Source organism: Eumetopias jubatus, unplaced genomic scaffold (genome assembly GCF_037043125.1).
Source record: "Eumetopias jubatus isolate StellerSeaLion01/CBP00866 unplaced genomic scaffold, mEumJub1_p1.0 scaffold_15, whole genome shotgun sequence".
Classification (NCBI taxonomy): Eukaryota; Metazoa; Chordata; class Mammalia; order Carnivora; family Otariidae; genus Eumetopias; species Eumetopias jubatus.
The window spans coordinates 32,829,943-32,855,561 of NW_028274821.1; the positions used below are offsets into that span (position 1 = coordinate 32,829,943).

At 37.3% G+C, this 25,619-nt stretch overlaps 1 protein-coding gene across 3 annotated transcripts in view; it reads left to right on the plus strand.

Moving 5' to 3' along the window:
* KDM4C (lysine demethylase 4C) overlaps window positions 1-25,619 on the plus strand; it is a 506,632-nt gene that overhangs the window by 114,313 nt on the left and 366,700 nt on the right. For all 3 annotated transcript variants that reach the window (XM_028107256.2, XM_028107255.2, XM_028107257.2), the window contains 3 exons: window positions 3,423-3,472; window positions 16,730-16,833; window positions 24,759-24,896. In XM_028107256.2, coding sequence (XP_027963057.1) covers window positions 3,423-3,472; window positions 16,730-16,833; window positions 24,759-24,896 — 292 coding nt within the window. The remainder of the gene's footprint in view (window positions 1-3,422; window positions 3,473-16,729; window positions 16,834-24,758; window positions 24,897-25,619) is intronic.

Here is a 25,619-nt window from a genome sequence, read left to right on the forward strand (position 1 = left end):
AATTCATAGTCTAACCTACTGAAAGCAGACTGTTGATATTTAAGGCTAGGGCTAGATTGTGTGTACGTGGGGGGGGGGAGTCCTTGAAAGCTAGGCAGTAAGGAATCAAGTTTCTTATGATATGATAGTGTTTTGAACACTCTAGCTGCCCAGAGAGATGTAGGCAGGGTTCAGTTATGATAGTAGTCTAGTTGGGGGCAAAACAAGGTTGAAACAGACAACTCCCACATTTCTGGACAGTTGGTTGGATGAAGAACTGGAGGAGAAGCAGGTCTGCCAGGAAGATGTTGGAAGATTAAGCTGTGGACAAATCGTGTTTGAGGGCTGCCAAATGGATTTGTTGAATAGCTGGTTTGTCGTAGAGTTTCAGAGCTCAAGAGAGATGCTTGGAATGGAGATGCAATTTAGCACCACAAGGAAGATTTTGAAGCCTTGAGTGAAGGTGGTTCCCTCAGGGAGAAATATGAAAGCACTCCACAGGAGGCCCGGAGAATGTCACTGTGAGGTTTGGCAAGAGCACAAGGTAGAAAATCGCTGGAAATGAGTTGGATCATGAAACCCAAGGGAAGTGAGTATTTCAAGGATCTGGTCAAAAATTTCAGAGAGGACCAAATAGGTAAGGACTAAAAAATGGGGCAACCTTTGTCCAAGCAGTTATATCAAGAATGATAAAAATAGGATTCAGGTTGCAATGGATTCCAGGATGAATGCGAGTGAAAAAATGTGGGAGTATTTTTCTTTTTCCCATATCCTACCTCCCCTCCACACCTTTTATTTTGGAGGATCAGGAACATGATTCATCACTTGAGAGTGACAAAAGTCAGTAAACACTGATCATCTGCTTAGTTGGTGCTTTGTTCTAGGGGAAAGACACTGGCCCTGGCCACTAAAGAGCTTGAGAGGAGAGCAGGGAGGCAAAAAGGTAAAAAAAATTAAATTCTGAGTGCCATGGTGGAGGCCTGTATTCCATGTGAGTGAGACAGCAAAAGAGAGGGAGGGGGAAGCTCTCCCTGGGGGTGACTCAGGCTGAGCTTGGAAAAAGGAATGTGTGTTTTTGTTGACAAAATCGAGGGCATGTAAAGCCAAGAAATAGGGGATGGAAAATAGTGGAGGTGTGAAATAGCAAGGGCCCTGGAAAGAACTTCAAATGATTTGTTAAAGCCAAAGAGCAGGTTTGATTGGGACATCAGAAAAGTTGCCAAGATTGCAGCAGGCCCGTGTGCCCTTCAGAGCAGTTTGGCTTCTGTCCTTCAGCCATTGAAGGTCCAGGGCTTTGTCATGGTCAGCTGTATTTGTAGAGATGACTTTAGCACACCTTGGAGGGTAGTTTGGAAGAGAGTGGGGAGCACACCTGTAATGGTCATTTTATACCTTAGTGGCTTAAAGGTCGAGTTGCATCAAGGGGACACACTTAGTGCCTTATGGCCATGTATCCAATTTAAAGAATTTTTGTTATTTGTGTAATGTATGGAGAAAATCTGATGATTAGCTTATAGAGAAGTTTCGTAAGTATCCTTTTAGAAGATGACTTTACTGTAAGTGTTAGCTGTGTGATTTTGTCATAGAGTTGTTTTGTGGACTAACTGAAAGACTATGTCAAAGATATTCTTTATCCTTATATGTATGTTTATACTTACGTTTATATTTACATTTATATATATGTTTATATTTTCTTTGAATAGATGATTGAACCTCAGATTAATGAGCTTTAACTTTGACGCCAATTTTCAGAAAAGTGAATCTGGATGTATATCTCCATCTGCGTCCAACCATTTGTGGGCAAGCATATATCCATCACATGTGTGCAAGCATGTGTGTGTGTGTACATGCACATGTGTGTGTGGATGTGTGTTAAGGGGGACATGACCCTCTTGTTGGGGCATATATAAGTTTTTTTCTCCTTTTCTGGGTGTATTTGGTGATGTAAACTAGGATTAAAAACTGGTAAGAAGTGGCCAGTGTATAAATAAATTGGATGATTGTCATTTAGTTATGCTAAAATTTTATCTTCCCAATTCAGTTGGAATAATTTCATTAACAGTGCCTTAAGGAACAGGATATATGGTTGAATTTTCTTTTAGAAAATTGCCTAGTTATATCGGATCCAATTAAGTTTTGCATATGTTATCAGTGGCATTAAATGCAACCAAGTGTGGTGTTAAGTGAAATGAGAAAAATTATTTTAGTAAAAAGTAACTTGTACTTAATATATATTGAGCTAGTAAACAGAGCAAATGTAGGTTTTAACAATAATATCATTTTTACTTAAAGCATGAAATGATCACTTTATTTTTAATATCCTTAAATTTCCTTGTTAAACTGCCTATAATATTTATTATTTATGTAATAAATTGGGAGTTTTTTTTTTTTTTTTTAGAGAAAGAGTGAGTAAGCAGGAGGGGTGGGGCAGAGGGAGAGGGAGAGAAAGAATCTTAAGTGGGCTCCATGCAAAGCTACCCAGGTGCCCCGTGAAATTACTGTTTTAAAATCTGTTAGTAAGTTCACAGTATATAAGTTCAAGTTTTTCACTTTGGAAAATACCAGGAACTAGAAATGAGTATTTCTGTTCAAGGGTGAAATTTTTTTCTATAATCAATATTTTAAAAGTCATAAAATCATAAAATCAATAAACACTGCTTTTTTATCCCTGGTTATTTTTTATTTAAAATCTATTTGAGGGGCACCTGGGTGGCTCAGTCAGTTAAGCTTCTGACTCTTGATTTCAGTTTAGGTCATGATCTCAGGGTCCTGGGATCTAGCCCTGTGCCAGGCTCTGTGCTCAGTGGGGAGTCTGCTTGAGGATTTTCTCCCTCTCCCTCTGCCCCTCCCTCTGCTTATGCTCTTTCTCTCTCTCTAAAATAAATAAATAAATCTTAAAAAAATAAAATCTATTTGAAAAGTATAATGTTCTTAGAAAGGTTTGGTGGAAATATGAATATTGCTATAATAATTTTGTGTTCTATCCTGCTGGTCAATAAAAACATTTTAAAAGGTGAAAAAAAAACCACAACTACCTAGGTTTTCTTAAAAACAAAGGCTAAACTAACTAACAACAAAACATAAGACATACAACCAACAATAGCCCTGGATTTCTGGGGTGCTGTGAGTGTTGGAAAAGAGATTCTAGTCTCCCTACTGTGGCTAGCTGCCTCCCATGTCCAAGTAGTTTACTGGCCTTGAGCCTTTGTTCCCTAATCTGTAAAATGTGGTTGGATGGAGAGCTTGGGCACTGAAATAGATCGTTTACAGTTTATTTTTCTTCTGTCTAGTGTCCAAGGGATATGATTCTGCGATTGGTTTTCTAATCTCTGTTCATTTCATTTAAGTGGAATTTGGCATTTTTTTTTTAAATATGACATTATCTTAGGATACTAGCTGAGCAGTTATAAACCAAAAATTTTTATTTATGTTTAAAATTTTAGGTATGCAATACCCCCGGAACATGGAAAACGACTTGAAAGACTAGCTCAAGGTAAACTTGCTTTCTGTGTTTCTCATCTGGATAGATTCTTTGTTTTTGAGGTATTTTTACAGTATGGAATATCACTGTTACTTTTACTCTTTTCAAGTTAATGACTTTTGAATGTTTTTCTAATTGAACAATTAAATTTTTTTCACATTACCGTGTGAATTATTTTTCCCTGTTTTATAATCTTCATGATTATTTTAGTTGGCTGCTTAGTATTTCATCAAGTGATTGCACTTAACCTGTTTTGATTATTTCCAATTTTTTCTCTTTTATATAACTTACATATATATACATAACTTTTATTTAACATTATTGTGTTAATAATATTTTTCTTTCTCTTAAGTTACACTCTTGAGATAAATTCCAAAGAGTACTGAGGCTGCATCTCAGGGTGCAGGTATTTTATGAATACTTTTCATGTTGTCATATCATTTCACCAAAGGGTTGTATTAAATCTTCTTTTGACTCCTGGTTTGGCCCCCTGGGCTTGGGATTGCTATTATGGAAGTATTGAGGTGACTGTCCCCAGATAACCAGATAAGCATGAGAGTGTATGCCTTTTTAGACTGCAAATTTAAACATCCTTTACTGGAACTTCAAAAAACTTGAATTTTTATTTTTTGTGGCTTTGTCTATCTTCATAAGGGCCCGAATGAAGAACTCTATTAATGGTTTCATTCTGTACCCACTTGTATCTGCAGAAAATGCCTTCCTCTTTTCTTTTTTTTTCCCTAAAGATTTTATTTATTTATTTGACAGAGAGAGAGAATGAGCACAAGCAGGGGGAGTGGCAGAGGGAGAGGGAGAAGCAGGCTCCCCACTGAGCAGGAAGCCCGACACGGGGCTTAATTCCAGGACCCTGGGATCATGACCTGAACTGAAGGCAGAGGCTTAACCGACTGAGCCTCCCAGGAGCCCCTCTTTTCTGTCTTTAAGACACAGAAGAAAACCTTGCCATATCTGTTTATACAAGGGAGGAGAATCTGATTTACCCCCTGCCAACTTCATCTGTTTTGCTAGCCACCTTACCAAGGAAGAAGTAGCCTGGTCTGACTTATTTCTAGGGGAAGGTGGAGTCGAATTTGAGTGTCAACTAGTGTAAGACATTCTGCTTTTATCCAGGATCAGTCCTCAGTGACCATTGTCCTTTTAGTCAGGTGCTGATCTGTTTTATTGGTGTGTTAGGTTTGCCTTTTAGTAGGAAAAGATTTTCCTGTCTTTCAGATGCTTTCATTTAATAATGAAATGGGGACACTGAAAAACCCCTTTCATTGACTTGACAGTTCTGAACAGAAATTGTTAATGATATCTAAAAGTTACTTTCCCCCAAATTATAGAAGAGTATTAGAAGGAACAGTTACAGTATCACATTTGTCAGGAGCATTATTATAATTTTGGCAGGCTAATAACTATAAAGCCTTAGTGTTTTTATAATGTAATACATTGTAGTAATACTAGCAATGTAATTGTAATCCTGAACTTTGTTAGGGACTATTTTCATGAATATTAAGGTGGATGAACCCTGGTTCTGAAGAACAGATTAGAGCGCAGCTGAGAAAATGATTACCATAATCCTTAAATACACAGGCAGTGAACTTTGTGCTAAATCTGTATGCTGAACTATACTCTTCTCTATAATAAATATTCCACCATTTTCTCTTTGCCTCACCATCACAGACCTGGAGCCAATGTAAACTTTACAGTATAGAGTCACATACTAAAGTTTCTGCTATAAATTGTCTGCAAAAGCTTTGACATAAATTGTCAGAAAATGACATTCTAGGAAAATGGGTGCCATTTGTTTAATCAATAAGAGGATAATAAACTTGAAGGTTGTACAAGAACTTTGAATCAATTGCATGTTTATTCAAAACTGTTTTGCAGGATTATTTTGGGAAATGACACAGGGAAAAGACCCTGTGAGACAGTAGAGGATTCCCATCCTGACTGAGCAGATGCCAACCAAATTAATTAAATTCTGTTAAATAATTAAAATGATAAAATAATGCAGTAAATGTGATGGAACATTTTTGGATGTCTAGGTCAAGGCAGCAGTTGATACAGAAAATGAAAAGCAGCCTAGGATAGTTTCCATTATCTTGTCTGCACATCATAATTATCACACTTGCCTTTTATGCACGAATGCTTTCATCTTTGGTTTCTATTGAAATCTTGATTGACTGTGGCACCTACAAATATTTTATCTCAAAGACATTAAGTCTGCATCTAATAAAGCCAGGAGTTTGATTTTGCCCTTCAGCTGCTTTTTCATTTATATAGGTTTTTTTTCAATATTGTGTAGACCTAAGTGTAATAAAAAAAAACTCAAGTGAATTGTTGCAATTTTTATACTTGTTACGTTTGCCTATAATGCCATTACATTCTTTCTGATTTTTGGTTTGATACAATTGAATGGAGAATAGGAGGTATAATATTAAATCATGAATGACAGTTTTGAACATTTTCACTTTTTAGAATGTCTAAATCTCATCTAATTTAGAAGTAAGACAATATCTTTGCTGTTCTATTGAGTTAAGCAAAGTATGGATTAAAGTAAATTGGGAATGACTAAAATTTTTTGCAAAGGACTGTATTCCATTAGTTTTTTATTGTGGATAAAATGCCAGCCAATATTAAAATAATTGAAGATGATTTACTGTGGTCAAAATTTTGGTTACTGGGAAAGAATATATGAGTTAGGGCTTTGTGCAGCTGAGTTTGGAAGTGTGAATGATCAGTAGGAATCTTGTTTCAGATGGCAGTAAGGGAAGTAAATTCTTATACTTAGCAGGTATTTTAGTTGTGACTTGTTTTAAAACAACATTCAGGAAGAAGGAACAGAAGAGTCATTATTATGAAGGATTAATTTAGTTTTTTTAAAAATAGTTTTGGGGTGTGTCTCTTTTAATGACTAGTAGTCTTGAGTTTAAGCCTGTGGAACGAGAGCCTTAGCCTTATTTGCAGGGATCCCTGTTCCAGGAGGTGGACAAGTAAGTATCTGTGGGTGGGATGTGGTGTGTCAGGGTGTGTTATTTTCATCTTTCTATCAGCTGAGTTGTATTAAGAATGGTTCAACAGTCCCTAAGCTTACTTTTCTCATAATTTGATGTCCGATATTGCTGTGTTTAAATATATCTGAATATTTTATGTCCCGTTATGTTCTAGGATTTTAGACATTGGTCAATAATACATAGCATATACCAAGCTAGTGTAAATCTAATGTAGGGTGAAAGACAATTCTGAGAAGTGACAGCAGAGAATGGGAAGGAAGAATTCAGGAAGGGAATATTGGCTGGCAGGGAGGAATTACTATGGAGGGAAATTAAGAGTACTTTGATTTTTTGGGTGGAAGCTGAGCCAGGAAAATTCTGGATACCTTGACTATGACCTGTTTGAGCCCAAAGTATTTGGCCTGGGGAGTCCTTGATCTATGCCTGTGTGGTCCATGTGTCATATCAAGGGGAGAAAGTGGGATCTGAAACAAAGTGGTCTTAGGAATGCAATGAAAAACCATATGTAATGACCCATATACTTGTTAAATTAGGTGGAAATTTTAACTCTAAATGTTGTGCCAGCCATATTGAAATGGAAAAAAACTTGACCATTACATGGTGTACTGTGTTCAGGAGATAAAATAAGGCAGTTGTTTAGGAGAACCACCATCCTTCTCAAGACCACTAACATAACATAAAAAATAAATAAGTAAATAAACAAATAAATAAACAAATCTGTAACATGTTTAAAAAAAAACCACAGTCAGTGTGAATTTCTTTCCTTTTTCTTTTAAAGATTTTATTTATTTGACAGAGAAGAGAGCACAAGCAGGGGGAACAGCAGAGGGTGAGGGAGAAGCAGGCCTCCGCCAAGCAGGGAGCCTGATGTGGGGCTCTATCCCAGGACCCTGAGTTCATGACCTGAGCCCAAGGCAGATGCTTAACCATCTGAGCCACCCAGGCGCCCCTCAGTGTGAATTTCTGGTGCTCCTCTGGAGTGCTCCACGGAGCTCTATCTCTCCTAGTACTGATGTTGATGGATCATGGGACACTTAGAGCAGAGTGAAGCCTTTTTTGATAGATTATGGGAACTTAGAGCTGAGTGAAGCTTGTGATAATTTTCTACCCCTTCCTGAGAAACTAATTGCACCATGAATGGTAGGATGTACAGAGGGTCAACTATAACTTAAACCTCTAAAGTTGATGTCTTAAGTAGGGATGTGGATAAAAATAACCAGGTTTCTCCCCACGTACTGTAGCTCATTGGTTCTTTTCATTAATAAGTTTCTTAAGAAATTTCATGTGTAAATTCAATATATCTATCTAAAAGCATTTCCCACAGAAGCAATCCTTCCACATCCTTTTTCTGTGTTCTTTTCTTACCATTTGTTTGAATGGTTGCTATATATTTTTAAGCCTATCAGTTATATGAATATCGCAGAAAACATTGTAAAAGCTGTATCAAAACATTCTTGGGTAAATTTCAATTATATTTAAATGAAATTGTCTTAAAATCTATTGCTAATGTGAACATATATTCTACATGTCTGATTTATTCATCTTTCCTCCTTTCTTCCCTTCTTCCCTAAGTGACTAATAACTAATTTAACCTTCTCCAAAGTAGTTTGCACAGATCCATTGAAAAAGTTACTAAACTTTGGTGTGTAACCTTTTTCCAAGGCTGAAACTTTGGTGATTTAATAGCAACAGCATGTGTTTGTGTTTGTCATGTGAGATTAGGATTTAAACGGAATTCCTTAGTGGGGCACCTGAGTGGCTCAGTCAGTTAAGTGTCCGACTCTTGATCTCAGCTTAGGTCTTGATCTCAGGGTTGTGAGTTCAAGCCCTGGGTGGGGCTCCACACTGGGCATGGAGCCTACTTAAAAAAAAATAAAAGGAATTCCTTAGTAACAGCTAATACATTAGAAAATGTAAACCAATCGACAGTTTGGAGAAATTTTTATCTGAAGGAAAGAACACATATTTTTATAGTATATCTCTATTTCTAAAACAATTTAAAAACATTTAATGATTATTTTGGGAGGCCAGATTAATTGAAGTATAATATACTTACAGTAAAAGCCACCCCCTTTAAATATACAGTTCAGTGAGTTTTGGCATATGTACAGTGGTAGAACTACCATCACCATCAAAATATAGAACATTTCCTGGGTGGCTCAGTTGGCTAGGCAACTGCCTTCAGCTCAGGTCATGATCCTGGAGACCCGGAATCGAGTCCCGCATCGGGCTCCCTGCTCGGCAGGGAGTCTGCTTCTCCCTCTGACCCTCCCCCCTCTCATGTACTCTCTCTCTCTCTCATTCTCACTCTCTCAAAATAAATAATAAATAAATCTTTAACAAATATATAGAACATTTCCAATTCCTTGAAATAGTTTTCTTGTGCCGTTTCTAAGTTACTCCCTCCCCACAGCTGTTGGCAACCACTAAATCTGATTTCTGTCCCTAGAGTGTCATAAAAATAGAATTTTACAGTATGTAGACTTTTGTGTCTCCTTTCACTTAGAATAATGCTTCTCACATATGATCACTTTTCTGTTGGATACAGGACATGCACCTATATTCAATGGATGCACCTGGTTCTTGAGAGTGCTTATGGGTTTCTGCACTTCCCATGCTGCACAACTCCTAGCAGTACTTTGTAGTCTTAGCAAGGGTAAGGGATACTTTCAGGGCTTTGGGGCTCCTTTGAGATCTCTGGAGTACATGCTTTTTATTATGCTAGCTTTTCACCCTCTTTCATGTTTGGATTGGAGTAATGGTTCCAAAGACCATCATTCTTGCTTACCACTGTATAATATCTTAAAAAACAAGCAAAAATATTGTCTTTAGTTTGTTAAGGAATTGGCAGCTAGCAGTGTCCTTCCTTTGTAGATAGTATAAATGAGGTATAGACTCTAAAAATCAAGTTATATTTCTAGATGAAATTATATAATGTGTGGGCCCTGCTGCAAAATAATACAGAATGGAGAAAATGAGTGGGAATATAGAAGAAACAAGATTGACCGTGAGCTGATGATTGTTGGAGGTGGGTGATGTGTATATACATGGAGGTTCATTATACTCTTCTACTTTATGTTTGACATTTTCTGTAATAAAAAATTACATAGTTCTCATCACGACCAAAAAAAATAAATAAAAATCAAGTTATGTAAGCAGTTTATTATAAGTTTTTGTTATTGCTCTTCCTTTCTCTTGGATTCTTCTGGAAATATATAATTAAATTATTTTGCTTCTTGGATCCTATGCAGGATTGCAGTTTGTTCTAATTTGGAATATTTATTTAAAACAGATTATGTATTCTTACTATTTAAGTTTAGTAGAAACATAGATTGTTTTTCCAAACTATTCTTTCAGTGTCCTACCTCCAAATCAGATACCATTTCATTGGGAGTTCATTGATTTACCTGTCACAGAAATCCTAATGTGTTACTTGTGGGGAGGAGGTGGTATGGATGGAATAAGTTGTCTTTTTTAAAGATTTTATTTATTTGTTAGAGAGAGAGAGAGAGAGCACACAAGCAGGGGGAACAGCAGGCAGAGGGAGAAGCAGACTCCCTGCTGAGCAAGGAGCCAGATGCAGGATTCGATCCCAGGACCCTGGGATCATGACCTGAGCCAAAGGCGGACGCTTAACTGACTGAGCCACCCAGGCGTCCCTGGAGGGAATAAGTTGTAAAGTGGTGTCCTTACCAGTATCCATTGCTTGGAGTGTAAAAGAAGTGATTACCTATCTTCTCAGTCTGGTCTTTCTAGTTTTACAGGGTTTTTACATTGGAGCCCAATTGTGAGTGGTCATTTGGAATCCAGGCTTGAGTTTTGGTATTTAATTTTAAAACAAAAGACAGAACCAGATAGAAGAATCAACAGGTGACTATGAGGTTAAAAATAAACCTCTATAGTTTAACTGAAGTTGTTCTACGAGTTCTACCTTGACTGTTGGAACTCCTTTTTGAGGGGGATGTTTGTTACTTGTGACTAAAACCGTTAGGTTTAGGTAAGAAGGCCTAAGGGGATGAGGCAGTTTTTAAGGCTTAGTAACCATTGACCTTTGGTGACAGCACCCCAGTTATTTCTTTAGGTCTCTTGGGATTGTGATTCCCCCTTCTCAGCTAGCAGGCTGCAGAGATAGTGGAAAAGGAAGATTCGTTGAATTAACATGAGGACTGGAGTCAGTTTGGTGGAAATGAGTAATAGGGATAAAAAGAATAGTTACTTTTACTGAAATTTACTTTGTGTCAAGTATTTTTTTTTTTAATTGAGGTAAAAGTCACATAACATAACTATTAACCATTTTGAAGTGTACAATTCAGTGGCATTTAGTATGGTCTTATTGTGTAATCATCACCTCTATCAAGTTCCAAGAGAATTTCATCACCCTAAATGGAAACCTTGTATCTATTAATCAGTCCCTCTGTTTTCTCTCCCCCACTTCTCCCTTATCCCTGACAACCACTAGTGTGCTTTCTGTCTAGGTATTTACCTATCCAGGATATTTCACTATACATAAAATCAAGCCTTTGATTTTGTGACCTTTTGTGTCTGACTTCTTTTACTTATCATCTTTTCCATTTTATAGTATGTATCAGTATTTCATTCTTTTTTATGGTTGAGTAATATTTCATTGTATGGATTTATCACATTTTATCAGTTGATGGACATTTAGGTTGCTTCCACCTTTTGACTATGGCTAAGTTTTTTGAGCATTATCTTGTTGGATTCCCATAATGATCCAGTGAGGACAGCCACTATGGAAACGAATATGGAGTTTTTTCAGAAAATTAAATATATAACTACTGTATGATCTGACAATCCCTCTTCTGGATATATATCAAAGGGAGATTAAATCATTGTTTAGAAGAGATATCTGCACTCTCACGTTCATTGAAGTGTTATTCACAGTAGGCAAGACATAGAAACAACTAAAGTGTCCATTGACATTTGAATGGATAAAGCAAATGTGTTATATATGAAGACAGAATATTATTCAGCCATAAGAAGGAAATTCTGCCATTTGTAACAACATGGATGAATCTTGAGTACATTATACTAAGTGAAATAAGTCAGACAAAGACAAATACTGTATGATCTCACATGTGGAATCTAAAAAAACTGAACATACAGATACAGAGAACAAATTAGTGGTTGCCAGAGGTGGTGGACAAAGGTGGAAAGGAAATGGGTAATGGCGGTCAAAAGGTACAAACTTATAAGAAGGTTAAGTTCTGGGGATGTACTATACAGTATGGTGGCTATAGTTAATACTGCATCGTATATGTGAAGGTTGCCAAGAGAGTAGATTTTAAAAGTTCTTATCATAGACACAAAAACTTGTAACTGTTTGAGGTGATGGATGTTAACTTATTATGGTAATTATTTCATAATATGTACATGAATCAAATTCATACTCTGTACCTTAAACTTATACAATGTTACATGCCAATTATGTCTCAATAAAGCTGGAAAGAGACTCCAGTGAGGAAGATAATAACTGTACACATGAGGAAACTGAGGAGCTGAGAGATCATATGACTAGTCAGAGCTACATGAGTGTTGGATTTGTCTTTGGAATCCATGTCTCAGCAAGGCTCAGCAAGTTCTTAACAACTATTCTCTATTGTTTTGCTGGCCACGTGAACAAGGTGAGAGTGGCTTTAAATATTTCAGACAATTAGGTCTTTGGTCTAAAACAGCTGTGCTATTTAATACCAGTGAAAAAGTGTGTGTTTGTCAAGAGTGGTAAAGGAGAGAAGAAAGTTGGTGCTCAAGTAAGTGTGTGTGTTAAGCACCAGTAAGAGGGGATTAAGTAAGATTTATACAGAATCCCATAGCATAGTTTGCACCTTGTGGTCTGCTCCTACCAAAGTATCCCTATAGAAGAAGAGACTGGGGGCTCCTGGGTGGCTCAGTTGGTTAAGTGTCTGCCTTTGGTTCAGGTCATGATGTCAGGGTCCTGGGATCAAGCTCTGCGTGGGGCTCCCTGCCTGTGGGGAGTCTGCTTCTCCCTCTCTCTCTGCACTCCCCTCCCCCTCTTGTGCTTGCATGCTCTCTCTCTCAAATAAATAAAATCTTTTAAAAAAGAGAGATACTGAAACCCCATAACCCCACAGCACTCATGCAGATTTTGTATCTTGTTCCCTTAATATGTTAGTTTTTATGTGAGAATAAACCAAGTGACTAACATGACAAAAGTAGATGCTGCAGAATGATGAGTCAGGTTTATTCTGTGTGTTCTGCATATGGTATATTAGCTGGTGACCATGGGGTGTGAGGTGTGGTAGTGGGATGCTAGCTGCTATTTCCACTACTAGATGACTGAAGAGTCAGTGTAGAACTTTTTCTTTATTGGAACTTCTTGATTTCCAAGATTGTGAAAGAGTGGACTATTGCACTGTGTGACTGGTAAACTGGAAAATTTTATGGAATGTTATAGTACTTTTATGGAATGTTATAGTGTTTCTTCTAAATAAATTATTCAAAACTTTAAAAAGAGAACATCAAGAAAGCAAATATTAGAGTAGAAAAAATGATTCTGAAAAGCATATTTTAAAGAACTTACTTGCAAAAATTTTAACATTTTTTCTTTTCTTGGTGACTCTTAAAAAACTCTAATTATCTTAAGTTGAATTTTTACTTAAATATTATCTTTTCTATCAGAGTTACTTTTGTTGTTTTTTTATGCAAGTGACTCCAAAGTTGTTTTTTTTTTTACTTATTATAAAAGACACTAACATTTCTTCAGCCAGCATAGTTCTGAGTTTTTAAAAACATTATCATTTTGTATCTAATAGTATTCTGGTTATATTAAGTTGCTTATATGTTGAATAAAATACTTTTCATAGACTTGGAGTGAGGGTGAATATGAACCATGTATTCTTGTGGATATTTTGAGGTAAAATTCATTTTGAGACACATGCTTTGAACATAATTTGTGCTGTTTATGAGGTGTTTTCCAGCAAGCAAAATATAATTCTGATAGCCTGTTGTAAATATAAATTCTAAACCAAAGTTTTTAATACACTGCAAATTACCTTCTTTCAGTGGTTTTCCAATTTAAATGAACTCACAGCCAGTCACCGTATTGTTCAGGTCCTGATTACAAATCCATATCAAAAGAAAATTGAATAGACTCCTCTCTCTTCATTGATTTTAATTTAAAACTCAATTCATTTAGGATGCACAAAGTTACAGATTTGAAAAGTTTGATAAATCCACTTGAATTGTAATATTAAAATATTTCCATGGGTCGTGTGTTTGGGGACCACCCTGCTGTGCTTTACTGTCTGTGGTGTAAGACTCGGCATATCTTACTATATAAATACGGCCATTGTATTAGTGTGGTATTTTCTTTCCATTCACTAAAATCTGCATTTTTTTCATAGGGTTGCTTATTTGGTATAATGTTTTATTTTCTATTTATGTATAATAAATATTAACCATACACAGAGGGCTGTATCAAATGACCATATAGGGCAAAATGATTCCTTTTATTCCTATTGGTACTGTAGGGAACGATAATGATAGTATTTCTCTCTCTCTCTCTTTTTTTTTTTTTTTTCTTTTTTAGAGAGGGAGAGAGTGCACGCGAGTGTGGAGGCATGGCGGGGGGCGGGAGGAGCAGAGGGAGAGGGAGAGAGAGAATCTTAAGCAGGCTCCATGTCCAGCATGGAGCCCACTCTCACAATCCTGAGATCATGACCTGAGCGAAATCAAGAGTCAGATGCTTAACCAACTGAGCCACCCAGGCGCCCTTGGAATGATAGTATTTCTGTTGTTTTCTTTGAAAACAGCTATTTAAAAATTTCTAGCTATTTAAAAAATTCAGATGCAGATTCTTAAGCAGGTGGTTTCTTATACCCTCATGGCTCTTTCCTGGCTGATTGATCTGTTTCCTTCTGATGATCACATACTCCATGGTGGCATCAATAAAGTCTTACTTACTTTATTTATTTATTTTCTTTTTCTTTTTCTTTTTTAAATTTAAATTCAGTTAGCTAACAAATATTAATCATTAGTTTTTGATGTAGTGTTCAATGATTCATTATTTGCATATAATATACCCAGTGCTCATCACATCACATGCCCTCCTTAATGCCCATCACCCAGTTACCCCATCCCCCCACCCACCTCCCTTTCCGCAACCCTCAGTTTGGTTTCCGGAGTCAGGAGTCTCTCACAGTTTGTCTCTGTCTCTGATTTCTTTCTATTCAGTTTTTCCTCCCTTCCCCTATGATCCTCTCTGCTATTCCTTATGTTCCAACATATGAGTGAAACCATATAATAACTGTCTCTCTGATTGACTTATTTCACTTAGCATAATACCCTCCAGTTCTATCCATGTCAGTGTAAATGGTAGGTATTCATCCTTTCTGATGGCTGAATTATATTCCATTGTATATATGTACCACATCTTCTTTATCCATTCATCTGTTGAAGGGCATCTCGGCTCCTTCCACAGTTTGGCTATTGTGGACATTGCTGCTATGAACACTGGGGTGCATATGGCCCTTCTTTTCACTATATCTGTATCTTTGGGGTAAATACCCAGTCGTGCAATTGCTGGGTCATAGGGTAGCTCTACTTTTAACGTCCCGAGGAACTGACATACTGTTTTCCAGAGTGCTGCACCTGCTTGCATTCCCACCAAAAGTGTAAGAGGGTTCCCCTTTCTCTGCATCCTCACCAACATTTGTTGTTCCCTGTCTTGTTAATTTTAGCCATTCTAACTGGTGTAAGGTGGTATCTCATTGTGGTTTTGATTTACTTTAAAAATATTCTGTGAGACACTTCTATGAAGTTAAAATGGTTCATGGTTAGTTAATGAGTACTAGTAGTCCTTTTGTCAAATTGGTCACATGCTTGAGCTGTTTGCATGTAGTGAGCTACAGAGTTAGATAAGTAATATTTCCAGTGGCTTTCTCTTCATTTTGGCAGTGGAGGAGTTAAACATCATCTGTTCTTCACCTTGTTTTCCTGGTGAGTTCTGTTTTCCTTCTGGGTTCTCTCTCTAGGATTCTCCTCTGTCTTTTCCAGGTGTCTCTTTCCCTTCTTGCTTTCCCACTCGATTTGGCATGATGGTGTTTGTCTCTGAGTGAATAAGGTGAAGAGCAGGGCATTATGCACGTTCATTTTCCTGTAGCTTGCATAGCTGAATTAATGAGTCTGCCTCAGACAAAGTGCAGGAATGAAGTCAGTGGTGGAGAAAACGACTATATTTTGGTACATGATATACTGTTGAGTGAAAGAGTTGCTGCATGTTAGGCTTCCTCATTTAAAGGACTCCTCAAAACACTGCTCCCACACAGACTGGTGGGGTAGGTTTCCAAGCATTTGACCAGAGCTGTCCCAAGAATTTGGTTCAGGAAACTGGTAGCAGCTAACCTTTTTTTTTTTTTTAAGTTTTTATTTAAATTCCAGTTAGTTAACATACAGTGTAATATAAGTTTCAAGTGTACAATATAGTGATCCAACACTTCTCATCACAACAAATGCCCTCCTTAATCCCCATTACCCATTTCACCCATCCCCCTTGCCCATCTCTCCTCTGGTAACCATTAGTTTGCTTTCTGTAGTTAGGTTAAGAGTCATTTCTTGGTTTGCCTCTCTCTCTCTCTTTTTTTCCCCCTTTGCTTGCTTGTTTTGTTTCTTAAATTCCATGTATGAGTGAAATTTACCCAAAGAATACAAAAATACTAATTCAAAGGGATAAATACACCCCTGTGTTTATAGCAGCATTATCTACAGTAGCAATTAACTGTATTAAGTTGATCAGAAAGAAACACAGAAAGGTGGGAAACTGCTGTTTCTTCTCTTTGCCAGGCATTGGGACAAATGCATCTGGAATGATTGCTTTTGGAGTCTTTTTAAAGTGAGAGATTTCTCTATTAAAATGTGTATTTACCTTTCCTAACCATCTTTATTGTTTTGTCCATTTATCAGATATTAGATTGAATTAAAATTTGTAAGTTGAAATTTGTAAGGCTCAGTAATTTTATATGTTATAAAAACAATTCTTGGTAGCTCTTTTTGTAATGAAGGTCAGCCTTTAGTGATATAAATATGTATCCCTTAGCTTTTAAGAATTCTGACTCTAATTTTTAGTACCAGGGTTTTCTTGATGATGGAGTTGGTTTATATTTGCATAAAACTGTCATTCTGTGGGAATACTAGAACATAAGCTTTAAAAAAATCTATCTGAAATTTTATCATAATTGGCAAATTACTACTTATATTTGTTGTTTCCATTTAGGTTTTTTCCCAAGCAGTTCTCAAGGGTGTGATGCATTTCTTCGCCATAAGATGACACTGATCTCTCCCTCAGTATTGAAGAAGTATGGCATTCCCTTTGACAAGGTATATTAGTGTTATTCTTTAACATTCATTTTGTGTGTGTAGTATTTTTATGTAAGACAAATTTAACACAAACTAATATATCCTTGACTTCAAATAGGGTTTTTAGGATGTGGGGAGAAAAATTCAGATTCTTGTTTTATAACGTAACAATTATTTATCTAAATACTAATTTGAAATTTTATGTATGGATACATTTACTATAATTTCATGCTGGTTATAGTTCACTTAAAACAATACTGAAAGTAAAATGCAGGACATTCAACAAAGTAAGATGTAGCACTTCTACATTAAAGTCTTTTATATGAACAACATAATTTATATATATGTGATCTATTTTTTTAAAAGGAATTCAGAACCGGGGCATCTGGGTGGCTCAGTCGGTTAAGCATCTGACTATGGCTCAGGTCATGATCTCAGAGTCCTGGGAGCGAGCCCCTCGGTAGGCTCTGTGCTCAGCGGGGAGTCTGCTTTTCTTTCTGCCCCCCCCTCCACTTTTGTGCTCCCTCTCTCTCTCTCAAATAAATATAAATCTTAAAAAAAAAAGAACTCAATTATTATTAGTTTGGTTGGAGTCAATTTTTATGATACCAGTATGTTTCTTCTAAACATATTCAGACATAATACATTTGAGAGTTCATTATGGATAAAATTGCCAGATCTTTGGAATATTTCTGAAGATTAAGTTCTGTAAGACTCACTACATACTAGGTTCTTCTTTCTTTGTGCCTATGGGTAGTTACTGGGTCAGAATTATTATGGAGCATGAGGACTTTTATGTGAAGAAGCTAAAATGACAAAAAGCTTTTGACCAGATAAGTAAAAGCTCCCTCTCAGAGAAGGTTTTAATAATTAGCTACTTGTAGAAACATTAATAAATAGCTGTACTCTTCTTCATCTTTTTTTTCTTCAGTTTTAATTTGACTTTTCTTCCCGTAATATTTGCTGTTTTTCACCGTTTTCACTTGTGACTAAATCTTTACCTCTTCTTAATCTTGGGCCCTTAAAGTGCATCCCACCCCCCACCCCCAGCTTTGTTCAAAGTAGAAGTTTTTCAAGGACCAAGAGTCATTCTCCAACTTGAGGTGGTCCCTGCTCACTCACAGACTGTCTATGCTGTATTCATGCATGAGATGAGTCATATTTTCTTGTGTGCAGGGATGCTCTCACCGCTGTTTTACTCACATAGTCTTAGCCATGACACAAAGTGTGCCTTTGAGATGTATACTGTGGGGGATGTGCATGTGTGTGGAGAGAAGTTGGTGATGGACTGCAGCACTCTTGCAGATACAGAGGGCAGGGGCTGTGTCCCCCACATGGGCCACTGCCACTGTGGGGCTCTGCCTTACTTGCAGATACCTCTAGGCACTGGGCTTTTCAGTCTCAAACACATCATCAGTGAGTGTTTCTTTTAGGTGGTTGGCATTAGCTTAATTAGACACTTTTATTTAAGTTGGAATTTTATTTTATTTTTTTAATTAAGATTTTTAGTTTATTTTTTAAGATTTTATTTATTTATTTGACAGAGAGGATAGAGAGAGCAGGAACACAAGCAGGGTGAGTGGGAGAGGGAGAAGCAGGCTTCCCACTGAGCAGGGAGCCCGATGTGGGGCCCAATCCCAGGACCTTGGGATCATGACCTGAGCCGAAGGCAGACGCTTAACCGGCTGAGCCACCCACGCGCCCCTTAAGTTGGAATTTTAGAAGGGAGAGGAGAATGAGTGGACTAGAGTCTCCCAAGGACAGAAAATCCTTTATGATTTTAGGGCTGGTGATAGATATTGATCAAGCTGGTCTTTGGAGAGGGGATCATGTGAAATAGCAGACCATGGGATTGGTTCATTTCCCCAGGATTGGAGGCCTTTGGAGCTTGTAGCTCCTTTCCAAGCTTTGGGGAAAAGGAGGCAGGTGCCCTGCACCCCTTTCTGGGCTGTGGCTTTTCAATACTACTTGGTAAAACCCAATGCACCAGGCTGTCCTTTAGTCTCTTGAAGATGGTACATTTCATGGCTTCTGAAGACACCAGTGCCTCACCATCTGATTGGCAATTGCAGTTTTTTATATGAAATACTGCCACTTCCCCTTCCATGTTGATGAAGAATGTGTGATGACTCTGTGCTCCTCAAGGAACTTATTCTCTGATGATGATAATGTAACATGGGACAGAGTAGTGTAGGCTTCTGAATTAAACTTCCCAAGTTCATTCTTGATTCTGTCACTTGGGGAAATTATATAATTTTTCTGAGCTTCAGTTACTTTAGCTGGAGAACGATGATAATAATAGTACCTACTTAATAGGGCTATTATGAAGATGAAAAGAGATGATCTATAAAAGGCCTAGCATAGTATATGTTATAAAGAACACATTCTCTCCTTAGTTTGACCCTCTTTTTAGGCAATCATTTCACAGTTGGAGTAACATTTTCCTTCTTTCAATGTATCTGCACATAATCATATATATATATGTTTAATAAACTGATAATATCTACTTTTAGATTATGTATATTTCCTTTCCAACTTCTTTTATGATATGGAATTCTTTTCTGTCACTCTGTTTTCTTATCTACATATTATGCAGAGGCAGTAAGATCAGCCAAAAAATATTTTGGTTAACTGGGACTGACTGTTTCTGGAAATTATACAGAAGCATAAAATTTAGAGTCCCTTTCAGTGGGAACAGGTACTCTTTTCAACATGGCAAAAGCAGGATTTTCTTTTTTTTTATTATGTTATGTTAATCACCATACATCATTAAGCTTTTGATGTAGTGTTCCATGATTCATTGTTTGCGCATAACACCCAGTGCTCCATGCAGAATGTGCCCTCTTTAATACCCATCACCAGGCTAACCCATCCTCCCACCCCCCTCCCCTCTAGAACCCTCAGTTTGTTTTGCAGAGTCCATAGTCTCTCATGGTTCGTCTCCCCCTCTGATTTCCCCACCCTTCATTCTTCCCCTCCTGCTATCTTCTTTTTTTTTTTTTTTTAACATATAATGTATTATTTGTTTCCGAGGAACAGATCTGTGATTCAACAGTCTTGCACAATTCACAGCACTCACCATAGCACATACCCTCCCCAATGTCTATCACCCAGCCACCCCATCCCTCCCACCCCCCCACTCCAGCAACCCTCAGTTTGTTTCCTGAGATTAGGAATTCCTCATATCAGTGAGGTCATATGATACATGTCTTTCTCTGACTGACTTATTTCGCTCAGCATAATACCCTCCAGTTCCATCCACATCATTGCAAATGGCAAGACCTCATTCTTTTTGATGGCTGCATAATATTCCATTGTGTATATATACCATATCTTCTTTATCCGTTCATCTGTCGATGGACATCTGAGCTCTTTCCACAGTTTGGCTATTGTGGACATTGCTGCTATAAACATCGGGGTGCATGTACCCCTTCAGATCCATACATTTGTATCTTTGGGGTAAATACCCAGTAGTGCAGTTGCTGGATCATATGGTAGCTCTATTTTCAACTTTTTGAGGAACCTCCATACTGTTTTCCAGAGTGGCTGCACCAGCTTGCATTCCCACCAATAGTGTAGGAGGGTTCCCCTTTCTCTGCATCCCCGCCAACATCTGTCATTTCCTGACTTGTTAATTTTAAAAAGCAGGATTTTCTAGGTAGAGTAGAAAAGGGTTGTGGGTGGGATTCAATGGAGCAGTGAAGGTAGTTTCTTTATCCCAGTGGCAGCAGCCCTACCTTCTTCACCCATCTCTGTGGAGGGTTAGAAACAGTTGACCAGGGTGAGTTTTGTTTTATCACATAGTACAGGGAAGTGCCTAGTTTCAAAGAACAATTACAATTAATGAAATTCAGTGAGACCAGGAGAGGAGAGAACCAGGCTGTGTTCTCATGTGGCTCAGAATGATGGAACTGGAACCATGTTGAACACTGATGAGTGGTTCTTTACCTGCCAGGTGGCAGCGGAGTTGCTGTTCATTGTTGTAGAACGCCTGCTGGGCTGTCATGGAGGAGAAGACAATGAGATAGGTTTCAGATTTATTGTGAAAGAAAATACTTCCACATTTGCTGCTTTTTCTCTAGTTCTTTAAGGTGTAAAGTTAGTTGGTGAATTGGGGATTTTTCTATTTTTTTGAGTGAGGCTTGGATGGCTATGTATTTCCCCCTTAGGACCACCTTTGCAGTATCCCATAGGTTTTGGACTGATGTACTTTTGTTCGTATTGGTTTCCATGAACTGTTTAAATTCTTCTTTGATTTCCTGGTTGACCCAAACATTCTTGAGCAGAGTGGTCTTTAGCTTCCAAGTGTTTGAATTTCTGCCCAAATTTTTCTTGTGATTGAGTTCCAGTTTTAAAGCATTGTGGTCTGAGAATATGCAGGGAATAATTTCAATCTTTTGTTATTGGTTGAGACCTGATTTGTAACCCAATATGTAATCTATTGTGGAGAAAGTTCCATGTGTGCTTGAGAAGAATGAGTATTCTGTTGTTTTAGGGTGGAAGGTTCTGTATATATCTATGAGGTCCATCTGGTCCACTGTGTCATTCAAAGCTCTTGTTTCTTTGTTGATTTTCTGCTTAGATGATCCGTCCATTGTTGAGAGTGGAGTATTGAGGTCTCTTACAATTAACATATTGTTATCATTATGACTGTTATTTTGGTTAACAGTTTGGCTTATGTAGATGGCTGCTCCCGTGTTGGGGGCGTAGATATTTACAATTGTTAGATCTTCTTGTTGGACAGACTCTTTAAGAATGATATAGTGTCCTTCTGTGTCTCTAACTACAGTCTTTAGCTTAAAATCTAATTTGTCTGATTATAAGAATTGGTACCTCAGCTTTCTTTTGAGGTCCGCTGGCATGGAAGATGGATCTCCATCCCTTCACTTTCAGTCTGGATGTATCTTTAGGTTCAAAATGAGTCTTTTGTAGACAGCATATGGATGTGTCCTGTCTTTTTATCCAATCTGCAACCATGTGCTGCTTCATGGGAGCATTTATGACGTTCACATTGAGAGTGATTATTGAAAGATAGAACTCATACAGCAATTCAGTAATGTGGCAGGATACAAAATCAATGCACAGAAATTACTTGCTTTCTTATACACTAACAATGCAGCTGTAGAAAGAGAAATTAGAGAAACGATTCCATTTACAATAGCACCAAAAACCGTAAGATACCTTGGAATAAACCTAGCCAAAGAGGTAAAGGATCTATATTCTAGGAACTACAGAACACTCATGAAAGAAATTGAAGAAGACACAAAAAGATGGAAAAACATTCCATGCTCATGGATCGGAAGAATAAACATTGTTAAAATGTCTGTGCTACCCAGAGCAATCTATACCTTCAACACCATCCCGATCAAAGTTCCAATGACATTTTTCAAAGTGCTGGAACAGACAATCCTAAAATGTGTATGGAATCAGAAAAGACCCCAAATCACCAAGGAAATGTTGAAAAAGAAAAAGCTGGGGGCATCATGTTGCCCGATTTCAAGCTATATTACAAAGCAGTGATCACCAAGACAGCACGGTACTGGCACAAAAACAGACATATAGACCAATGGAACAGAATAGAGACCCCAGATTTGGACCCTCAACTCTATGGTCAAATAATCTTTGACAAAGCAGGAAAAAATATGCAATGGAAAAAAGATAGTCTTTTCAATAAATGGTGCTGGGAAAATTGGACAGCTATATACAGAAGAGTGAAACTCAACCATTCTCTAACCCCATACACAAAGATAAACTCAGAATGGATGAAAGACCTCAATGTGAGACAGGAATCCATCAAAATCCTAGAGGAGATCATAGGCAGTTACCTCTTTGACATTGGCCACAGCAACTTCTCTGAAGCTACATCTCCAAAGGCTAGTGAAACAAAAGGAAAAATGAACTTTTGGAACTTCATCAAGATAAAAAGCTTCTGCACAGCAAAGGAAACAGTCAACAAAACAAAGAGGCAACCCACAGAATGGAAGAAGATATTTGCAAATGACACTATAGACAAAGTACTGATTTCCAAGATCTGTGAAGAACTTCTCAAACTTAACACCCAAAAAACACATAATCAAGTCAGAAAATCAGGAGAAGACACGAACAGACACTTCTCCAAAGAAGACCTACAAATGGCGAACAGACACGTGATAAAATGTTCATCATCATTAGCCATCAGGGAAATTCAAATCAAAACCACATTGAGATACCACCTTACACCAGTTAGAATGGCAAAAATGGACAGGGCAAGAAACAAGGAATGTTGGAGAGGTTGTGGAGAAAGGGGAACCCTCTTACACCGTTGGTGGGAATGCAAGTTGGTACAGCCACTTTGGAAATCAGTGTGGAGGTGCCTCAAAAAATTAAAAATAGAGCTACCCTATGACCCAGCAATTGCACTCCTGGGTATTTACCCCAAAGACAGAGATGTAGTAAAAAGAAGGGCCATATGCACCCCAATGTTCATAGCAGCAATGTCCGCAATAGCCAAACTGTGGAAAGAGCTGAGATGCCCTTCAGCAGATGAATGGATAAAAAAGATGTGGTCCATATATACAATGGAATATTACTCAGCCATCAGAAAGGATGAATACCCAACTTTTACATCAACTTTTACATGGATGGGACTGGAGGAGATTATGCTACGTGAAGTAAGTCAAGCAGAGAAAGTCAATTATCATATGGTTTCACTTATTTGTGGAACATAAGGAATAGCATGGAGGACATTAGGAGAAGGAAGGGAAAACTGAAGGGGGGGAAGTCAGAGTGGGGAGACGAACCATGAGAGACTATGGACTCTGAGAAACACACTGTGGCTTTTAGAGGGGAGGGGGGGTGGGGGAATGGGTTAGCCCAGTGATGGGTATTAAAGAGGGCACGTACTGCATGGAGCACTGGGTGTTATACAAAAACAATGAATCGTGGATCACTACATCAAAAACTAATGATGTATTGTATGGTGACTAACATAACATAATAAAATAAAATTAAAAAAAATACTTCCACACACAACATTTTAGTATACTAAAATGGCAACTGAATTGCCTTGTATGCATCTGTATTTATACAGTATGTCTCCTGTATGTCTACATACACATACATACTCACAGATTCATTTCTGAACATTTTAGGACTGAATTGAACCATGGTGAAAAAATGAACCATAGGTAATAAGTTTGATAATCCATCATTGCATAGGTAAATTTTTAAAAAAGCACAGAAAAATCTTGCTTTATTTTTTCTATAGCTCATGGTATATTTTGTGTGTTTTGGTGATCATAAAAAGTCAAATGTCTTTAACTTAAAAAATAGGAATGGAATAAATATATTTTTCATGTTTGCTTTTAAGCTCTGACTGGTTTACCCAAGTTACTTTAATTATATTTAAAGATGCACTCACACATACATATTTGAATAATTATTTGGTAGAAATTTTACTATTAAATGTAATACAGTTAATTGAATGTTTTCTGAGTATTATGAAAGAATAATTTGGTGAGTACCTCCAATTCTTTAGCAACAGAATTCATAGTAAAGCCTGTTGAGCATGTATTATTGGAGTTTTTATAGCTCTAACTTTGAAAAAACATCAGTCAAAATAGGTCCTGTTATGTAACTCCAGTAAAATGAATTTTTAAAGTATTAAAATATGCAGCTTGATTGCTAACATGAACAAATTTACTTGGATAACTTAAAGACATCTTCAAATAAAATATAATATCTTTGATTGTGGACATTGCCGGAAGGTCACACCCTGTTTAGAAAACTCTTTAATGTTTCCTGAAAAACTGTTAATGAATTGGGTAAAGATCTGGGGCTACTTCTTTTATATTAGATAGCTCTAATATCATGGCATTTTTTTCTTTTTTTATAGGAAATATATTTTAATTATATTTGTAATTTGGAAAGTCTTATAATTGGAAAATATTATGTTTTCTACCATATAGATCACTCAGGAGGCTGGAGAATTTATGATCACTTTTCCATATGGCTACCACGCTGGTTTTAATCATGGTTTCAACTGTGCAGAATCTACAAATTTTGCTACAGTCAGATGGATTGACTATGGGAAAGTTGCTAAATTGGTAAGTTATGCCTCCAAAATAAAGCATAAATTAAATGTGTATTCTGGATATTGTAGGAGGAAACCTAAGATCACATGCAATCCTTTTTTCCCCTCATTGATGTTGTGTGCTTCTCACCATGATAATTTATTTCATACTAGATATATTTATTTTACATGGCCTATATTATCACTTGTAGCTACAGTTTTCTGTTTTGAGATTAATGTGGAGCAGAGGTAATTTTATGCAACTGAAGTTTGCTTTCTTTCTTACAGCTACCAATTGTTTTTTTGTGAGATTTTCTAGTGGCTCCCTGTGGCTCCATGTTAGGTAGACTTGGCTCTCTCCAGATTGAGTTTAGTCCATGGCTTAGAAAACAACTACTTACAGATGAAATTGTCTGTTAAAACTGTAGTAAGAGGTTGAGGGAGGATGGTAAGAAGAAATGATTAAAACTGTCTTCAGTGCAAAAATGAATTTCTTGAAAGTAATATAGAACATACTTAAACAAGAAATATATCTTTATGTTAAATTTGGTATAGAAATTTTACATCTCCTGCTCAGTATATTTAATTTATTACACAGACTGTGTATTTTCATTCACAAGCCACAGCTTCTATTAAATTTAATTAATCTCCCCCTGTGGTGTTAAATAGAGGACATCTTCAAAGAGGTGGTAGCTTCCATTAGGTTGCTTTCTTTCCTGTGGCTTTGGAGGCAGAAGTACAGGCTGGCAGAGGGCAG